This window comes from Odontomachus brunneus, unplaced genomic scaffold, assembly GCF_010583005.1.
Source record: "Odontomachus brunneus isolate Ranch 3 - 2012 unplaced genomic scaffold, Obru_v1 Obru_scaffold_007, whole genome shotgun sequence".
In the NCBI taxonomy this organism is placed as follows: domain Eukaryota; kingdom Metazoa; phylum Arthropoda; class Insecta; order Hymenoptera; family Formicidae; genus Odontomachus; species Odontomachus brunneus.
In genome coordinates this window covers 1,141,135-1,160,467 of record NW_022639457.1, presented here as the reverse complement: position 1 = coordinate 1,160,467, position 19,333 = coordinate 1,141,135, and the positions used below count along the sequence as shown (strand labels likewise).

Here is a 19,333-nt window from a genome sequence, read left to right as displayed (position 1 = left end):
ACGGAGAATGTCTAGAGTCCCGGTGAGTCTTCTCCGGGAGAAAGGTAGAAATTCTCTATTCAACAGCCAATCGGCACGAAAGCGACTACTCGCGTGTTAGGAATGAAGCACTAGTTTCGCATATTCGGTTGGCTGCAGCGGACTTCTCAAGTTGTGCAAATTTCCTCTTTTAGATGAGCGATCTTTAATAGCAGCTAGTCGATGGCCAAGGGAAAAATGCTAGACCGCCATATTAACAGCGAACCGTGACTTTAGACATCAAATGTCTTCTATCCCTCGGACTTCAGTCCCACGATATTATGCTCCGTCGTACTATATCCTTGTGTCTATGATAAGTACATACAATTCGTACGTGTCCTGTATTTACGTATCGTTCTGTGCGCCTCATGCGTCCGCCATATACTGTCCTAACGTTTCCAAAAATGGAAATCTTCATCTAATTTAACTAGGAAATCGCGTGTGAGTTAATTACGTGCTGGCGCAATTTGCGTAACGCATCGACGAAAATATGTTTCTGGTTCGAAGGTTACAAGCATCGCGATGATTTAATTGTGAGAATGACATAAATCGTGTTGCGCGTGTTTTCTATATAAAGGTGGGAGAGAGGGAAAGAGAGAGACAGAGAAAGAGAAGGTGAAGAAGAGAGAAAGAGAGAGAAAGGAAGAGAGAGATGTGTCGGTGGATAAATTACTACAATTTGCTTAATAGCTAATAGACTCAAAATTACTGGTATGCTTTTACGATTCGCTCATGATGTCCGTATATGCGACGATACTGCCTCTCATCTTCTTGGGATTGTTAGGTAACATATACATAGTAATGCCTCGTTTAAAATGTGTGTGTATTTCTTATTTTAATTTAAAATTTTATTCATCAAACTCGAAAGATTGAAGGTTAGAAAAAGAATAGAAGGTTTTCAAAAAAAGATATAGAATATAGGGCTCTAAAGAGAAATTATTATTTGTTGGACTTATGAAAACTTATATTGGTTCCTCTGTTTATAATAATAGTAGTTTATTTTTATCTTTATATATTCCAATTTTTACTTTTTATTCAAATGTTTTGTTTTTTACATAAAATTACTTTTATTGTTATATGTTATATATTATGGTAAATTGTGTTGGTTTAATAACAGTTGAGAATCATAGCTCAAAGCATCATAAGATATAGCTTTCACATTTTCTATATCAACTTTTCACATATGTTTCTTTAATCTTCTTACAATGTGATAATAAATTAAAAGTATATTTTATTTTAACCAAAACTTATTTTGATATATATATCTGTCTTATATATGTATAGTAACGTATATAAATAATTTTTATATCTTATATTTTTATTTATTTGATATACGTAACATTGCAGTAATTTTTTCTAGAAAATTAAGAATATGTTTACTTGAGAATTTGTTTATTTGAAGTTTCTTTCTAGAAATGTTTGTATAGAATATCATGTGTTATCACTGTATTATATGTTGTTTATTATTTTTTAAATATAAATATCAGTTAAAACAAACATGCCAATGATATATGTATGTATCTTAAAAACTTTCCTGTTATTATTTCTTTCAACTGTATATTTCAAATTACAAAAGAATAAGTATAGATAGATTCTATTATTTGTATTGTTATGAATTTTAATGAAAATCAAAACATTCTTTTAACAAATCTTAACAGATAAAAATTTTAGCAGATTAAATATGCTGTAATGGTAGAAATATAAAAATTTTAATTCTTTGATTAATTAAGGCTTAATTAATCAGATATATATTAAGGCTTAACCAAGTTTTTTTGTTTATATTACAATGAAAATCTGTAGTGTTGAAAGGAATAATTGTAGTTATATGACATTGTATTTGTAAATGTTGCAAGCCACAAAATTTAGTAATTTAATTTATTATGTTTTGTTTTGCACAATAATTATATTCTATATATTCAATTTTTAGAAATTATATTTGGGAAAGATATTAAAGGCTCAGCCTTTTGCGAATTTTACAATGAGACGATGTGTGCTGAGTCCCAAATAGGATGTTCAGGAAAAGAAGAATGTGTTATACATGATCCAGACAAGCGTAACCATTGTTATGTATTATGGCAAATTGACAATGTCACCAAAAAGTCGATAATTAAATTGAAGGTAAATTAGTCTAATTAACAATCTATTATATTTAGTTCACTCTTGCAAGTTTTTAACAAAAATATAGCAATATAGTATGAGAATAAGAGAAAAGAGTAAAATTTGAGAAAGTTCATATATTAGAAATATTGTGTGGTTGGAATGTGTTTAGAAAAACTTATTAAATTATTTTATAACATACAATATTAATTTCTAGTATTTCATGCAGCAATGCATATTTTCTTTAGACAACTTTTTAATATTACTGATCTTTTCTTCCGAAAAAAGAGAAAAAATTCAATTTAGAAACAATTGGCAAAGTTTATAATTATGAATTTATTATTACCGGATAATATTTCCTATATAACATTTGTAAAATATTTTCAGGGTTGCTTTTTAGATAGCAATGATTGTTACAATAAGCCAAAGTGTATCGAAAATACAGAAAGAAGGAAGGATTTATTCTTTTGTTGCTGCGATGGTAATATGTGTAATGAAGACTTTTCTTTTGAGCCACTTCCGACTTTATCCTCCAAGCCTACACAGCCATCTGTTATTCATGGTATTTTGCCTTAATCATGAGTTATCTAGCGTTCTTGAATATATAACATAATACTACTTTAAATCATTAATTTTTCAGAGTCTGAACCAGTTCCTGATGAAAGGCAGCCAATAACAATTTTAATATCAATATTAATTACTACGTTTTTTATATCAATTGTTGTGTTGTTTTCTTTATGGTACTATCGTCGACAAAAGTCGAGTGATTTTAACGAGGTATGTTGATATTGTTTTAAATAACATTGTGTGGATTGTAAAATTCACAGAACACAATAACGAAATTATTGTAAATCTTGCAGCTACCGACAGGGGAACCTCCGTTACCAGAATCTTCACCTAATCTAGGTTTACGACCGATACAACTTCTTGAGATTAAGGCTCGGGGTCGTTTCGGCGCAGTTTGGAAAGCCCAACTCAAGCATGAGATTGTAGCAGTTAAAGTTTTCCCCATCCAAGACAAGCAGTCTTGGCAGACTGAACAAGAAATTTTTAAGCTTGCACACATGGATCACGAAGACATACTACGTTTTATAGGAGTTGAGAAACGTGGCGATAATTTACAAGCTGAATTTTGGTTAATTACGGCGTATCATGAAAAAGGTTCACTGTGTGATTACCTGAAAGCAAACGTCGTGACATGGCCTGAGATGTGTAGAATTGCAGAATCCATGGCAAGGTAATTATTATTTATGATAATGGTTATTATTTATGTAGAGAATTCAAAATAGAGTCATGCGTAAAAGTATAACTTATGAATTAAGATATACTTTTATTAAGTCACAATTCGTAACAAAATATTGTTATTATCAGAGGTTTAATGCACCTACACGAAGAAATCCCAGCTAATAAAGCAGATGGTTATAAACCTGCTGTAGCTCATAGGGATTTTAAGTCAAAAAACGTCTTGCTGAAAGCTGACATGAGTGCCTGTATAGCAGATTTTGGTTTGGCACTTATCTTTCACCCTGGCAAGCCTTGCGGCGACACACATGGACAAGTACATATGCCTGTGTACATATTATCGCGTATTTTATTACAATATGAGGTTAATTACTTTGTTTTTTATAGGTTGGAACACGAAGATATATGGCACCAGAAGTGTTAGAAGGGGCAATAAATTTTACTAGAGATTCATTTTTACGGATTGATATGTATGCATGTGGGTTAGTGCTGTGGGAATTAGCTTCAAGATGTACTGTACAAGATGTACGTAATAGCATAGAAAGAAAAATACCAAGAAAAATAATGATATAGATTGAACATTGCATTGGCAGAGTTTAATTTTTTTTTATTATTGTTACTAAAAACAATATTATTGATACTAAGAACATAGCGGAAGTATTACATTATTATATAAATCAAATAGTCACAGAGTTTCAGTTTTTCTTTAGAATGAAACAAGCTATATATTCGCACACAAATGAAATGATAACATCTTGTGTTTGCAATCGAAACGTTTGATTTACATAATAATGTAATGCTTGCGTTATATTCTTGGAGGTAATAATTAAAAGGAATTAATCTCCTTTCACAATTTTTCACAATGTTCAATCTTTGATAATCATTGACTGTATTTACATTTCATATATACTATTTTACAAATTTGATATTTTTATGAAACTACGAATCCTGAATATTATACATCTTATAAACATCAATTATAATAGATTATAAAACAAAGTTTAAACTATAAATTTTTTTAAACTTACCAATCATTTTTCTTATTCCAATATAGGGACCAATAGGAGAATATCGTCTACCATTTGAAGATGAAGTTGGACTTCATCCTACTCTAGAGGACATGCAAGAAAGTGTTGTTCATAAAAAGGAAAGGCCACTCATTTTAGAAACATGGCGTAAACATCCAGTAAGTGAAACATATGGTACTCTTTATGATATTTTTTTCTGACATATTTTTTAATACAATAAGTACAAAAGAGCTGTTTAGAATGTGTTAAATATTATATATTAATGTATAGTTACAGCCAAAACATCTTATTTCAGGGACTTTTATCAATTTGTGATACAATGGAAGAATGCTGGGATCATGATGCAGAAGCACGTCTTTCTGCCTCGTGCGTAATGGAACGAGTTGCTACTCTCAGTAGAGCTCTGATATTAAATTCATCTACTTTGATTCGAGTTGATCATATTACCACCAACGAGATTATTACTACCAAGGAATCTAGTATGTAGTTAGTGTCTCTATACATTATAGTTTTAGTTATATTGCACAACCATTTTTGTATCATAATTTTGTTATACATAACAATGAGGAATGTTGAAACAACAGTAAAAAGACAAGCATATATCTTCAGAGTCTTACGTTTCACTATATTTAATCGAATAATTTATTAATTATTTCTGCGAGACGTGTGCGCAGATGGTTGTCAATCACAATATCATGAAGTTCACTTCCTCAATTTGTAAGATAAAAGTATTTAAACTGTGTATTACATTTTATCTTACTGATATCTTTTCCACACATTGATAATCGGTTCATCAATGTTAGAGAAGTGTCGAAAAGATCAGAGAAATATCTTAAATCTTTATTTTAATAAAAAATAATACTACGAGGTAACGGTACAAGAACAAGATATTATAATTTTGAATATAAGTAATCACATGAGATATAAATGACAAAAGTTAAAGTGGTGAAAGCGTAGCCCATTATATTTGCCAAATTATATCACGCAATATCATACTTTGTACATACAGATTTCTCTGTTTTAAAGACGTAAATATAAAACATGATTTTAATCATATGTAGTACGTATCGTTGTCTATGTAACAACTTGCAGATGACAACACAAAGAAATGCATTCTATTGTTTTTGTTTTATTTAGTGTAGAATTTGTGGATTGTATCCTTAGAATATTGGATGCAGATCTGATACTAAAATGTATGAATTTTTATAACAAAATGACCAGTTTTTTATGATAAATATGTTTAATCGGGCAATTACATATTTGAGTGAAAACTGTTTGATTAAAATTATACTAAAATTTTATATCTACCGTTGTAAATAAACATTGTATATTCAGATGAAGGAGTCAATACTTGAGATATTCGAAATTCCTTACTGGCGTTTCTAAAATTTAGAAGATTAACATCATTAACAAACTGAAAATGTATGCGACTTTTAATATGAATAGGCGATTCGTTTATCTGAAATCTTCATGAATATTTTTCTTACAAGTAAGAAATTCGTGAGAAATCCGTGTAAGAAAATTTGTTTTCTTATGTGATATGAATAAGTGAATGTATTTTGCAAGTCTATCTCGGTGAAAAGCGTCTCTTCTTTTAGAGAAGCAAATTAGGTTCACGTAAGACGGTGCTTTATTAGTACAATTAATATTTGACAGAGATAACTCCGGCACGACCGAGATAAAATAAACGCTCATAAACGGCATCTTCGCATGCAATGCTATAACGAACTGTGCGTTATACGACGAGTTATAACGTTCGTGTTGCAATATCAAATTAGTGACTTCTTAAGTGAGACTGAAATTGGAGTACAATTTCAAAAACGATGCGAGTTAGAAACGAAAGGCTTTGTTCGATAAAATATTTAATTATAACTTAGTAAATTTAAAACAGAACCTTTTAGATTTTTTAAACACACACGTCGGAAGTTTTCTTGCAATAGCTCATAGGAAGAAAAAAGAAAAGAAAATAATCGCCTTTGTCTTTTCATATCGCTTTCACGCTAATATTTGAACTAATCAAATCGTCTTATCCGACATCGTTTTATTCGGACGAAGTGCAGAGAAAAGGGGAAAAAGTGTAGCGGAAAGGAGAGCATCTTTTTACGACGTAAGTCTAGGGTATTTGTCAGGTATATTATATACCGTGCGTAAAACGTGCGTGACCGGGGTGACCTGATTGGTTGATTGAACGTCAGAACGCGCACAAACTACTGACCAATCGACGATGTCAATTTTCCCTTTGAAATTCACAGTGCCTTTCAGTTCGCATCGCGCCGCATTGTGTCGCGCCGCGAATGCAACGGTCGCTTTTTTCGCTCGTCCTCTCGGGTGTTCCTTGCGATTTCGCGCTAGTTTCTTCCATGGCGGATTAACGTCGCGCAACTTTTAACTGTGCCCGGAAGAAAGTACATCGAGGCAGTTCTTCGGTGGACGCGGAGAGCGCAACGGAAAGCTCGGAAGGTAAGTGACAAGTTTAGAGTTCGAGCTTTGAACTTTGTGCGTTCGATTTTCGCAACCTCCTTCGCCAATCGAAGGAAAGCCATGACTAATAATGTAAAGAATTTTTCTCGAACCTCATTCGTATCTCTCCGTTATCTGTAATAATGTGATCTACACGATTCGATTCTCCTCTATTTGAGACATGTTCGGATGAAAATGGCTCCATCCGAAATGAATGCGTTGAAACTTTGAAAATGTCACATGATTCCATTAAGTAATTTATCTTTTTGCTACATGGTGGCGTATCAAGACAATTTTGCGCTTCGTATTTTCTCCGAATTATATTGGTCATCTCCTTATCGATAATAGTGTAACAGGACAGGAAGAGAGAGAATGGAAAAATAGATTTTTCCAAATTAGGCAATTTCACAGTGTGAGATTTCATACTTAAATAAGATTCTCGCGTGTGTCCTCTTTTAAATATTACACTATAATCAAAGAAGAATATACGTATAGATTTGAAATGAAAGCGAATAGACTCTTCATTTTTAAATTTTGTCAAGTGATATCGTTGTTATTTTTAACGAAATACCGGCTCATAAAACTACGATCGAAGTGCAGCGTGTTTCGTCTTCCACCCGCGAGCTGCATTTACCTCTCACTTTTCGATGTTTCAGACAGTCAGGAACATGCAAATTTCAAGCATATTTTTCCGTTCGCGAGACTGAAATGTACGATGAATCGTCGCGCATCGTGCGTCGTCGTCGTCGTCGGCGTGACCGCGCAGAGTCGAGAGCAGAGCGCCGCGCCACTCGAGGAGGAGGAGGAGGTGGTGGTCGTCCTCGTCGTCCGCCTCCTCCTGGAGCACGTGCCTCCGGCTGTCAGTCGCGTGTCATCGCTGGCCGGTGGACGCGACGGGGTACAACGCCGGCAGAGTTCTCATTCTCACGCGACTGACGAGAGAGAAAGAGAAAGAGAAAGTATAAAAGTACAATTAGCGAAATCGTGCGATCGCGCGCGCGACATCGCGACGGGAGTGCAGCTCTAATCACAGCCCCGCGGTTCCCAACTGCCGAAAAGAACCGACAAGCGCGGAAAGAGTCGAGTTCCGTTGTTGATCGGGGCGCTGGGATCCAAGAAGCAGACACCTGTTCCCGTGGCCGTGGACCAATCTTTGCGGCATAAAGAGTAAAGTATACACGATATCCAACAATACTCGGGTAAAACTCGCTGCTGCTACAACGTGCACCATCTTTCTGTGCCGCGCCGACGACGCGCCGTGTGTTTGCACGCTCTCACTCCCAGCGCGGACTGCATTTCGCGCTCATACCGGGAACGATTAATCACCCCGCGATTGTGTCGTCGAATGTGACAGACGCGACCGCATGATATCGGCAAGCGCGCCACTTTAGTCCGGCGTGAAAACTCAGCTCGGTCGTTACACGTTCGCACAGCGATCTCACGACCGCGGTTGTATTGTAATGCAGCTCTGCAGCTTTATGATCGTGCCATTGTCTCGTTAATTCATAACACGGCAGTTTACGATGATATACACTGCGGTGCGGCGAAATAGTGATTATTTTTCATAGCGTCTCGCGGTTTTACGGCACAATAGAGCAATATCGTTATACGTGTCTGGCTCATGGGGACGATAAAGCTCGACAAAGCGCGACTACGTCCTTCAGACACATAGGATGTGTGTATGATTGTTATAAATTGCCGATACAAATGTTAAGCGTTTTTCTCTTTTACTCTTATTCTCTTCCTCTCTCTCTTTCTTTTTCTTCCACGGAAAATACTTTGCAGCTGCACGCCTATAAACCTTCGGAGGTAATGTCGGAAGGGTTAAATCGCCGATAAATCTCTCGCTGACTGTGCCGCGCGGTAATCGCTTTTAAATTAGCAATCCGGAACTCATTCCCAGAAGTACAAAGTAGCGCGTCTCCCTCTCTCTCTCTCTCTTTCTCTCTCTCTCTCTCTCTTGCGAAAGAGATTCACGAAGCCGGAGAAGCAGGTAACATGATTTTTTTATAATTGGAATTTATAATCGAACATTATATTTCGCGCGGAATATTAGCGCGCGAGGCGCGTTTCCTTCCACTGGGAGATCCGTCTCTCATGTCTATCGTATGTATCGTACGTATCGTATGTTCTATTTAAAGATACCGCTCGGGATTTTGTCGAAAAGGACATCCGCGCGGCGAAGTTTAAGGTTGAGTTGTATTCTCATATTTTTCTCGCCGTGGGGAAGGTTAAACGGGGAGGATCGGAAAAAAAGGGAGCGAAACTGCGAACGAGTTCGAGTGGTGTGTGCGTTGAATGAAATTCCCTCGAGGCAACATCGAGGGAATTGAGGCTCTCGTGAATTAAAGCTCGCGCGTCCGCGAGCTTTTCAAGTCCCGCCGATATCGTCGACTAGCCTTCTCGTGAAGGCTAATCGCATCCACATCCGAACTGACGATCGAGAAAGTCGCTGCACCTCTGCACGCTGTACTGTCATCCTCATTATCCATATTATCGTTACTATTATCCGTGCAGACTTTGACCGACTGTATCTTGGCAAAAAAAAAGAGACTTGCGCTTCCGTTTCCAGTGTCTCATGTTGCATCGCGATACGTTGTCGCAGCGCGACGATACAATAAAAAAAAAAAGAAAGAAATGCAAAGCATCCAGAGAGAGAAAGAACGACTCCGAATATGATAATTTATTAAATCCACAAGTTCAAGCAAAAATGTAATTTTAAGATAAAAGACATTCAAACGATAAATTAGCTAGTGATTTTCTTAATGTTAAATTCACGAGTTCAAACAAAAATGTAATTTTAAGATAAAAGACAATCAAACGATAAATTAGCTAGCAATTGTCTTAATATTGCCGTGTTGGCGAGGTCGGGTTAATGTGCCCTAAGACGAATTCCCGTGGCACAAATCTCTCGGTAGTTGCTGGTCGTTTCTTCGTCATCTCAGTTTTTGTTCGCGAAGGATAACGGTGCGGGCGCGCTCGACAGTCACTCGGGACGCGTTCAGTCACCGGAAGTGTGGTGTACGTTTGCCCTGTGATGCCACCAAGATTACTGGCCTTAGTGCTGGGTTACCACGAGAGGTGCTTGCCGAATAATAGGAGAATGCATCGCCGCAGTTTCCGAGTGAGGAGTTCGCGTCTGCAGGAGTAGAAGCGCGCTGCCGTTGACGGTCGATATTATTGGCCTCGAGTGTCCGTGAGCTTCGTCTAACACAGTTCCGAAGTGGCATCTTCGCTGGATCAAGCGCTACGTGTGGATGACTGCTCGACCGTCAACCCGACGAGCACGGTCATTTCGTATTTCAGCGCGGACGCGAGCCGAGAGATTAGCCGAGGGATTAAGTCGACGCTACGTTCAACGTAGTTTCCCCTCTCAGTTATCTTGACTCGTTGACATCGTCCCGGTTAACGATCCGTAACGATCCTTCCGTTACGACGTTTATGTACTTGGATTCGATTAAATGCGGAGTATCGCGCGTACAAATACGAGGAATGCCGATTTGCGAATTGAAAGCGTACATGCGAAATTGCAGGCGCGGACGGGATCGTCTAATATGCTAGATTATTATTGGGGAACATCTAAACTCCTTTTTTAAGAAATTTGAATTTTCCAATTAATGATACGCCAATTTAGGGCTTATGTCGAGTAGATTAAGAATGCAAAGTCTCGATATTGTTTTCGTAGTTGTTTGGGAGATGAACGGTCCGAAGATTGCAATTTCTATAGTATGGTTGTTTTGTTGAGATTGCAATCTTTTGGACCGTTCGCTTCCCAAACGACTACGATAACAATATCGAGACTCTACATTCTTGATTCGCGCATTGTAATTTCTCTCGAATTCAAGATACAATCGATAGCTCGGTTGTCAAATTAAAGATTTCAATGAAATCTATCTTGATGTTTACCGATGAGATTTGAATAGGAAAGAACTTATCCCAAAAGCGTACAAAATAACCACTTCGCGACTAAAATCTTGAAGATCTAAATTAGAAGAAAAGAAAAGCGAAAACAAAAGAGAACCGTAAAAACTGGAAAGCGTCGAAGGAGCGGAATAATTCGTAAGAAGTGTTTCATAGCCAGAGCGCGCCGGTTCAAATCACCAAGGACAAAAAATTTTACATCGACCTACCGACCATGGAAATATTCGAGTTAGTTGAATTATTTATCGAATTGTGGACATTTCAACCTAGGTCGAGCGTCTCCAGCAGAAAACAGTATCGAAGTAGTACGGAGCGAGCAAACTCGGTGAGAAAGAAATCTCTCTCTCTCTCTCTCTCTCTCTCTCTCTCTCTCTCTCTCTCTCTCTCCCGTTGTGATAGAATCTGCTGCTGAACTTGTCGACACGGAATTACACGGAGTGACATCCGAGCTTTGTATGGAAGCTTTCGTGTGGAAGCCTTCATATGGGAGTCGCTCCGACGACGAAAGTGCGTAAAGGACGACAACAAGCCGCGTATAACGTTCACCGAGGCCAGGCGATTCGTGACGATTTACGGGACGCTATTTCTCCACGCGAAGTTACGACTCTCACGAAAATATTTCGCGAGCCACCAAATTTTTGGACACGTGTTCCCGTTATTATAACCTTTCGCGCTAAAATGAGGGCGACACCGCGTGTCGAGAACGCGTTGACATTAAGGCCGCGATGTCTGAATGGCGTCAAGGTCCGCAAATTCCCGGCATACCGGGATATTTTTCGGATATCGCGGCAAGGAAAAACAAGCCCATGGAAACGTAGGTGGAATCCAGAAGTACATATGTACGTTGGGTATTTTAACGCGAGCGTAAAAAACCCTGACAGTTCATCGGGGAGGTCGCATTTTGAACCGAGAATATTCTAAGCGGCTCTCTACACGAGAGATCAAACTTTTATCACCCGTGGAATAAATCTACGAGTTTAATATCAAGATGTGAGAAAGAGAGGGAGGAAATATGTAAATATAAATACATATTTCTGTTAAAACAATAAACGAGAACACGGGGTAGGCTAAGTGCCAATTGCTCATTATCAATTAAGTTACGTCTCATCGTGAAATTACAAACTACCTTAAATATAATTTTTTGTAATTTTTTCGTCCACTTTTGAAGTCGAGTCGAGTCAAAGAAAGAAACAGAGAGGGAGAGAAAAAAAGAGAAAGATTCCGATTTTAGATAAATCTTTTCAAACGTTACAGAATCTTAAATGAATTCCACTTTTCTTTCTCAAATCTATTTGAGCTTTTCCACGAATTCTTATACTTTCAAAGAATCTTAAGATACCAATCGATCTTGAGAGAATTCTCTTTTTTTCCAGATACATTCGCTTTCTTTCCCAAATCGAGAGGTCTCGGAGAGATCGGCTCTCGACGGGGCATTGATCCGAGAATTCTCGTGAAGGGCAGCGTCGCGGGGGTGGAAACGCCAGCGAGACATGGCCTGGTTCCCCGCGAACGGCACAAAACCGCCGGTCGGCGACAATTACTTGCTGAACTACAGTAACGAACTGAACGAGTCGCTGAACACCGAACAATTCAAGTGTCTCATACGCGAGCAACAAGACCGAATCAGCAGGGAGCAAGAACAACAAGGATGCGAGATCAGCTGGGACACTGTGCTTTGTTGGCCCAGGACACTTCCCGGCACCCTAGCCACTATCCCCTGCTTCGACGAGCTTAACGGAATACCTTATGATAACAGCCGTGAGTAAACACACTTGCTGTTTTCGTGTAATATAGTCGAAACGACCGGGACACTCGCGACATGTTTCGGACAATAGAGATAACTCCTTCTTCTTCTTCTACTTCTTCATCATAAGTAATGTCAGAGTTCTTCGAGGAGACTTGTTACGAGGGGCTCTTATCAAAAAGTGATTTCTGAGAGTCGCCATCTGGGAAGCAAACCGTGTGTCGATCATTTTGATGTCAACTGTAAACGTGTTTACGAGACTCGTCAAACCCTCGAGAGCTATTCCGCGAATGACGATATTGTCCGGCGACGGTTATTTCGTGTTCAAAAATTGATTTCTATTTATTCGGTGACGTCGTGCTCCTAACGCGAAACATTGCAAAATTTCCATAGAGAAATCACCGGTTAAATTCAGTTACTTTCAGTAATTCTCAAGCAAACACGACTCTTCGACTGTTCTTTCTCTTACAAACATAGATCTGCAGCAGCCAGCAAGAATTGTAACTTCAACTTTTTACATAAAAAAATACTTTAACGAGAATTCTTCTCAAATAGCGTGTATGCAGTTTTTGTTACGTTGTTGTAACAAGTAGCGTATGTTAGTTCAAAACTTGTTTTTCTCTCTCGCAGTTCGAGACCGACGAAGCATAATAAATATCTGGGAATGCGGAAGCATAATAAATATCTGGGAATTTCGAGCAAACGACTTGTGCCTTCTACTGTCGCGCGACCGAATTGTCTGTTTTGGATTGCCCGCGAGCAAAAATGAAGTTAGGAATCCATTTGCTACGTGCTACACAGCCTTTCTATGGCGCTATGTGATCGCAACTTGGGACGTACAAGGCGAAGTCGAAACAACATTCGCACAATTGTGCTGCCGCACTGTGAATTTTAGTCGTGTGTGTTACCACTTGCATCGTTATCGTCAAATATATATGCGGAAGTTTATGTTCACTGCCGAACAGAGCGGAATCTTGATTTTGCAACGGGGCGCGTTCTCTCTATTTCTCTACGTCGACGTTGATATGAGTTCACGATTTATACGATACGGATTACGCGTAGTATAATATAAATATCAATTAATTACAAAAGTAGATATTAATTATACGCGATGTGTACAATGCGCAACGTGATATGAGTACCAATATGCGAATTAACTTCCCATATATTTTCGTTCAATTGTTTAAATGCGATGCACACATAACTGTAATTCCACAAATTGGAGTAAAACGTCGTTTACTCTGTGTACCGATTGTCCAAGCGAGTATATCGGTCTCTCCTCCCCTTATTGAACAAAAAAGATTGATGCGTATATATTTCCCCGTAATAAGCGTTGTTTCGTTATAGTTCGTTGATTCGTTCAGAATCGTTCCGGGACTCCCGAAGTCCTTCTTGATACTCGCTCGACCGTGATAGCCGATCTGGAAATAGGATGGTCGCAGATAGGGAGGTCAGAGCGCGACACTCGTAAAAGCCTCCGGCTCGACGTTCTCCCTTTGAGAGTCGGATGCAACTGGAAGCGGAGAATTAAGGCCGGCAGTGGCGACTAAGACTCGCCGGGGTGATACAAAGTTTTAATTTGACTCCGCTGCCGGCCAATAAAATCTGCTCGACTTCAACTTCGTTCAGTACGTGCGACTTAAAGTGAGACTGGCTCGAAGTTCTCTCTCTCTCTCTCTCTCTCTCTCTCTCTCTCTCTCTCTCTCTTTTCGCTCTCTCTTTTTTATGACGCGTGTCGATTTAAAAGATTCACTCCCATCAACCTCGGCACCTCTCTTGATTAAAATGACGATCGTAATCTCTTAATACACGATCGTACGACATGTTCGAGTATCGATCTCCTGGAAAGGTTCGGGAAAGAAAACAAATAGCGACGCGCGAATCTGCCTGGATTCTTCAACGAGAAACAAATACTTCACGTGAATACATCCGTAATCCAGTATACGGCGAGATCGTGGCGTATGTTCCGATCGCGTCGCTGCCTTATCACTTCGCGTTCCAATACATATCGATCACGTCACCCTCGGACGAGCTCGAAGCATCACGACGGCAAGATCGGGCCCGAGCTCGAGCAAGCCAGCTGTGTGTTCACGCGAAATCGCGTATCGCGGATAAATCGATTTAGACGGATACAGCCCCCGAAGTTTACGCCCAAGGAGAGGCCAAACACAGAGAGCCGTGTCAGGCTAACGTTTTAATTAAAATCAATGTTTCCGGTATGCCCCCGCTCACGCCGGCCCGATACTTTGCCGCGACGATTTGTGTCCACGCCTACGGTTTTATTTGATTTCTTCACAGCCCGCGGTTACGACCGGAGAGGGTCTGTACTTCATAACTTAATCACTATGATTGTGCCGGTCGTTAGTAGAGCGATAAATAGATCCTCTTTCGTTCCTGCGTAATCCCCGATTCACGCGGCAATCTAGATCGCACCGAGGGGTATCTTATAACTGTCGGTATAAACGGCTGGACAATATAACATCACGCGGAAGAAAAAGTCAGAGAAAGTGGTCAAATAAATTCACTTCTCGCGCGACGCTTCCCCTTCGAGAGAGAAAGAGAGAGAGAGAGAGAAAGTCGTTCTTAGAAAAATTGGATGGCTGATAACGTTATAATTCTTTTTTAGATATGAATCAACAATAACTTCGCACGTCACGTTGTACACGAAGAAAATATTGTAAAACTAACATGAAAAAAAATCACATTAAAATTATATTTCTTTATTCACACATACATACACACAATGTTTCTTGTAAAGCTCGACTATACTGAGATTATAATATAAATTACCATAGAAATAATAAATTTAATGATCTGCTTGATGTTCACGGAAAAAAAGGTTTGACTAAATTAATCAAATATTTGGTCGAATATGAACGATCCAGAAATTCCGATTGAAGTAACCCGAAAATCAAGTCAACCAAAAATCTTGTTAACTTAAACAGAATTCGAGTTACTTCAATCGGAATTTCTGGATCGTTCATATTCGACCAGATATTTGGTTAATTTAACCAAACCTCTTTTTCCGTGTTCGATATAGAAAACATTCAAGTAGTCACGATAACTTTGTAAAAAGTAAAAAAAATCAAAAGTCAAACGTGCACAACATTTCTGAATAAATATATAGTGACATATTTATCGGTCATAAAAAAAATTCTGTATGGTCCAAGATCACAAAAGTTTCGTTGCAATTTTTACTACAACATTTTCTCCGTGTAGCATCTGTGACAATAACTGTCAAAGTAGAATGATGAAGGGAATGGAGTATCCTTTGAAGAATGTCGAAATTATGGCATATAACGAGGTGGCAGGGAGAGCGAAGTAAAACCTATTGTCGCGCGCTAAGGTCGTTAAAGATCGTCCGGGTGTATGAGAGATGGAGGATATTACGTGAATTTTCCAATTCGCAAAATTGATTTCCCCGAGAGAAAGAAGTCTGATCCACCCTCCTCTCTTTCTATCTGCCCTTTATTCCTTCTTTCCTGACTGTGGCCGCGGTTTCGGCCGCACCCTATAACGCGAGATAGAAATTCATATCACGAATAGCCCGAGTTACGGTCCAAGGAGAACGCACACGGCGATTATTAACTGGCAGATCAGTTTGCTGGCGTACGACAATGTAATCATATGTATGCCTCTACGCAGGTCCGTAATATAATATAAATACAGGTACGCGCATGACCGCGAGCGCGCAGACAATTGAGGGCCGCTGAATAATTACCGTCGAATAGGGACTGTCGGTCGGAAACTGTTAATTTGATCACACGCTGTTATAGGGAATAAATTACAATACCGGACACACCTACTCGAAGACACGCAGGCCGCAAACGATAAATACGCTAATATGCTGCTTCGTCGATGAACCTGAGGGAGTAGGAGAAGACGAGAATGTCAACACACGACGAATTTTTAAGAGATTAAACCATCACCTGCGGACGATGTCGCGTTAAACCAGTTCCAGATGTCGCGTTAAGCCGATACTGCACATATTCTCGTGGCCAATATTAGATATATGTAAAATTCATACAAAAAGAATGAATCAAGAGTGCTCGTGGCTCAACGTTATATTTAAAGTCGTCTCAAATTTATCTGAAGGTATCATGTAGCCAATAAAACGGTCCTTGTGGTATCTTAGGATGAACTTGAGACGATATTAAATATAAGATCCGACCATGTCGCTCTAAGAGAGATTTATACGCGTTATATGGTGTCACGTTAGTCAACGTTGACGTTTAGCGTCACTGTGCGATGCGTGGAACTGGTTTTATGAGCGCGTGACATACGAGCGTGTGACGACTTGTTTTTTAAGGGGTAAATCAAGAATTTCTGAATAATCTCACGTTACGAACGTGCGTAAACACATCTGAACGGCAGCTCGAAGGAAACTGATCAGAGTTCATTTGACGGAAATAAACTCGCAAATGGAATGTCACACATCCCTCATAACACGGTGGATCCGGTCGATGTAGAAACGAACGGAGCGTGCGTGTGCGTGTGTGTGGATCGGTAAATAATCGTAAAATCTCGCCGCAAACATGGCGTTTAATACTGGCGTACATCGAGCATACAACGTAGGCGTGCGTAATGCAACGAACAGGCGTCGGATGTAGTAGCTAGGTAACATTAATTGCGCTGTCGAAATTAATTAACTGAAGGATTAAAGCGCGAATATCTCTTAGCGCGGGAGAAGCGCGAGCTCGGATTGCTTTCGATCAACGCGTTCCCGAGAACTAGTGACTGCTGGTGATTTTCTTTCTACAAGAGTAAGCGGTGAGATCGTCTGAAATCGTTGAGAAAAATTATGCGACGACAATCCCGTCCGATGTATTATGGGCCAACAATTTTGATTTATATAAAGTCGTAGGAAAAAACGACGATATTGCAATCGTTGGAAGTTACTCTCCCTTAATAAAGGACGCACTCTGCGCTGATATCGCTTGAAAATATGGAGAATTGTATTTTCCATGGGGACCCGCACAATGTTCCCGTCACTCGACCACTGCAATTGAAAAATATCACATTTCCGAACGCGTACATTCCCAGGCTTTTCCGTCCATGACTCAATTTCGGACGTAAATTGTCTGACAGAGGCAAAGAGCCACGTCAGCAGATAGATATCGTAAAGCGCGTCACCAACCTGTATCGATATTCAAATTGAATTTCCGGCAGGAGAACGTCTCTTTCTCCCTCTCTCTTTCTTTCTTCCTTTCTTTTTGAGTATTTCAATCGAAATGTAAAGAAGCTCCTTTAGACATTGTAATGCGACTATTTCTGGTTGCTTGCGAGGCTTGTCACAGTCCCGCGACTCGTTAACTCGCGCGAGTATTATTTAACATATTTGATCATAAAAATACATACATTCTTTTTATTCTCAGCTCACCTAAGCCTCCCTTTCAAAATCCTTTTTCTTTAGACTTCATTCTGAACCATGAATACCTTAAAGCAGATATCGTCATTTATAAGAAATTAATGTTGTACAAAATATTGTTATTTTTCAATGGAAAAGAAGGGATGTTCCACACACACACACACACACACAAAGAGCGCGTATTCTATTTGAGCGACAGAACGTTCAAATAATAGAACTTTTTAAATAAATAGGACACTCGGGTAATAAAATTTCCATAAACCACAAATACAACATTGCATTTTGAGTCCTATTAACTCCTATAGACTCGTTTGCGTAAATTTTATGACAACTTTATATATATTAAATCACGAAATTTAGCAACGCTGAAACCTCTATAACTGATTAGATTATACTCATATTTATCACATAGAATAATAAAATAAAAGTACAAAAAAATATGAAAAAGAAATGATCAAAAATTTCCCTAAACAATGTTAAATGTAATATGAAAATCGGAATGTAACTCTTAGTAAATTCGTCATTGCATCGATACGACAACAAATTCACATTATCGTATGATATTTGATAATTAATTCGATATATTATATTACTTCGATATATTATATTATATTCGATATATTATATTTACTTCATAAATAAGATTTAAAAAATTGCAGTTTCCATCGTCGATTATTTCACGTTGTGATGATCATAAAATGATCTATCTGGACTAAGATATGTCGAGTATCGTGTCTAAATCGTTGTGTGATCGCTACATTTTGACACTCGTCGACATATTTCATTTCTCTTATGTTTCTAACATACGCCGAGAACATAAAATCAATAACCCTATCATGTCGGGGAGCATTGCGATACTTCTGTAAGAGGAAAAATACAGATTCAAAAAGGATCAACATTTGCTCGTATCTTCGTGTAACATATTCTATTCGTAAGTACATAATACGTAAGTGTACAGTAACGATTTTGTTTTGCGTTTATGCACCCCTTTTATCGTGCTCATAAACCACTACATCCCATTTCGAGCTCGCTTTCTCATCGTCACAATGATGGGGGGATGTATGAACGGGACGATGATAAAAATTTGAACAATGAAATTTACGGACGTAGTTCAACGTACTCTCGTCGCGTTTACAGGTCCTTCGTGCCCTTTCATTTCTCGTTGTAACAAGCCACGGTCTCGCCCTCTCACATAGGTGATTTCGTTAACCACCAGAAAGCGCAGCGTCTTAATTAATTTAACCCGAGGCGGACGGGGGTTTGAGTGCCTCTTTCTCTAGCTGGTGCTGAAAGTGCCTCTACAACAACCCCCGACGGTTCCCTGGGGCTCTTTCTCCGGCGCGATCCCAGCCGATAGCGTTGGTAGACCAACTCTCTCGATCCGCGCATAAACCAATTATCACCCTCGACTCAATCCACGCGGGAACACACGTTTGTGTCTACCCCCCCCCCCCC

General features: G+C 38.9%; 2 protein-coding genes across 8 annotated transcripts in view; both read left to right on the top strand.

Annotated features, from left to right (window-relative positions):
- The first annotated feature begins 118 nt into the window (after window positions 1–118).
- LOC116853841 (activin receptor type-2A) lies at window positions 119–5,706 on the top strand. Its single transcript, XM_032835103.1, has 9 exons — window positions 119–802; window positions 1,946–2,136; window positions 2,503–2,677; window positions 2,756–2,892; window positions 2,976–3,352; window positions 3,487–3,673; window positions 3,745–3,882; window positions 4,412–4,543; window positions 4,681–5,706. The coding sequence occupies exons 1-9, from the start codon at window positions 751–753 to the stop codon at window positions 4,870–4,872; spliced, it is 1,581 nt and encodes a 526-aa protein (XP_032690994.1). The 5' UTR covers window positions 119–750; the 3' UTR covers window positions 4,873–5,706.
- A 384-nt stretch (window positions 5,707–6,090) lies between these two features.
- The window catches only part of LOC116853842 (diuretic hormone receptor-like), a 47,928-nt gene continuing 34,685 nt past the window's right edge, over window positions 6,091–19,333 (top strand). Inside the window, exons 1-4 of one of the 7 annotated variants that reach the window (XM_032835107.1) lie at window positions 6,091–6,845; window positions 7,502–8,012; window positions 11,037–11,091; window positions 12,140–12,524. In XM_032835107.1, coding sequence (XP_032690998.1) covers window positions 12,257–12,524 — 268 coding nt within the window. In that variant the 5' untranslated portion in view covers window positions 6,091–6,845; window positions 7,502–8,012; window positions 11,037–11,091; window positions 12,140–12,256. Of the gene's footprint in view, window positions 6,846–7,501; window positions 8,018–10,922; window positions 11,092–12,139; window positions 12,525–19,333 lie in introns of all 7 variants that reach the window. The other 6 variants (XM_032835104.1, XM_032835109.1, XM_032835106.1 and 3 more) reach the window with 6 other exon arrangements.

What these genes read in the sequence shown, in the direction of transcription:
- LOC116853841 (XM_032835103.1), top strand. Translation starts at nt 751, where the DNA reads ATGATGTCCGTATATGCGACGATACTGCCTCTCATCTTCTTGGGATTG. An exon ending in AGTCGATAATTAAATTGAAG is followed by an intron (nt 2,137 to 2,502) that starts GTAAATTAGTCT and finishes AAATATTTTCAG; the next exon opens with GGTTGCTTTTTAGATAGCAA. An exon ending in ACAGCCATCTGTTATTCATG is followed by an intron (nt 2,678 to 2,755) that starts GTATTTTGCCTT and finishes TTAATTTTTCAG; the next exon opens with AGTCTGAACCAGTTCCTGAT.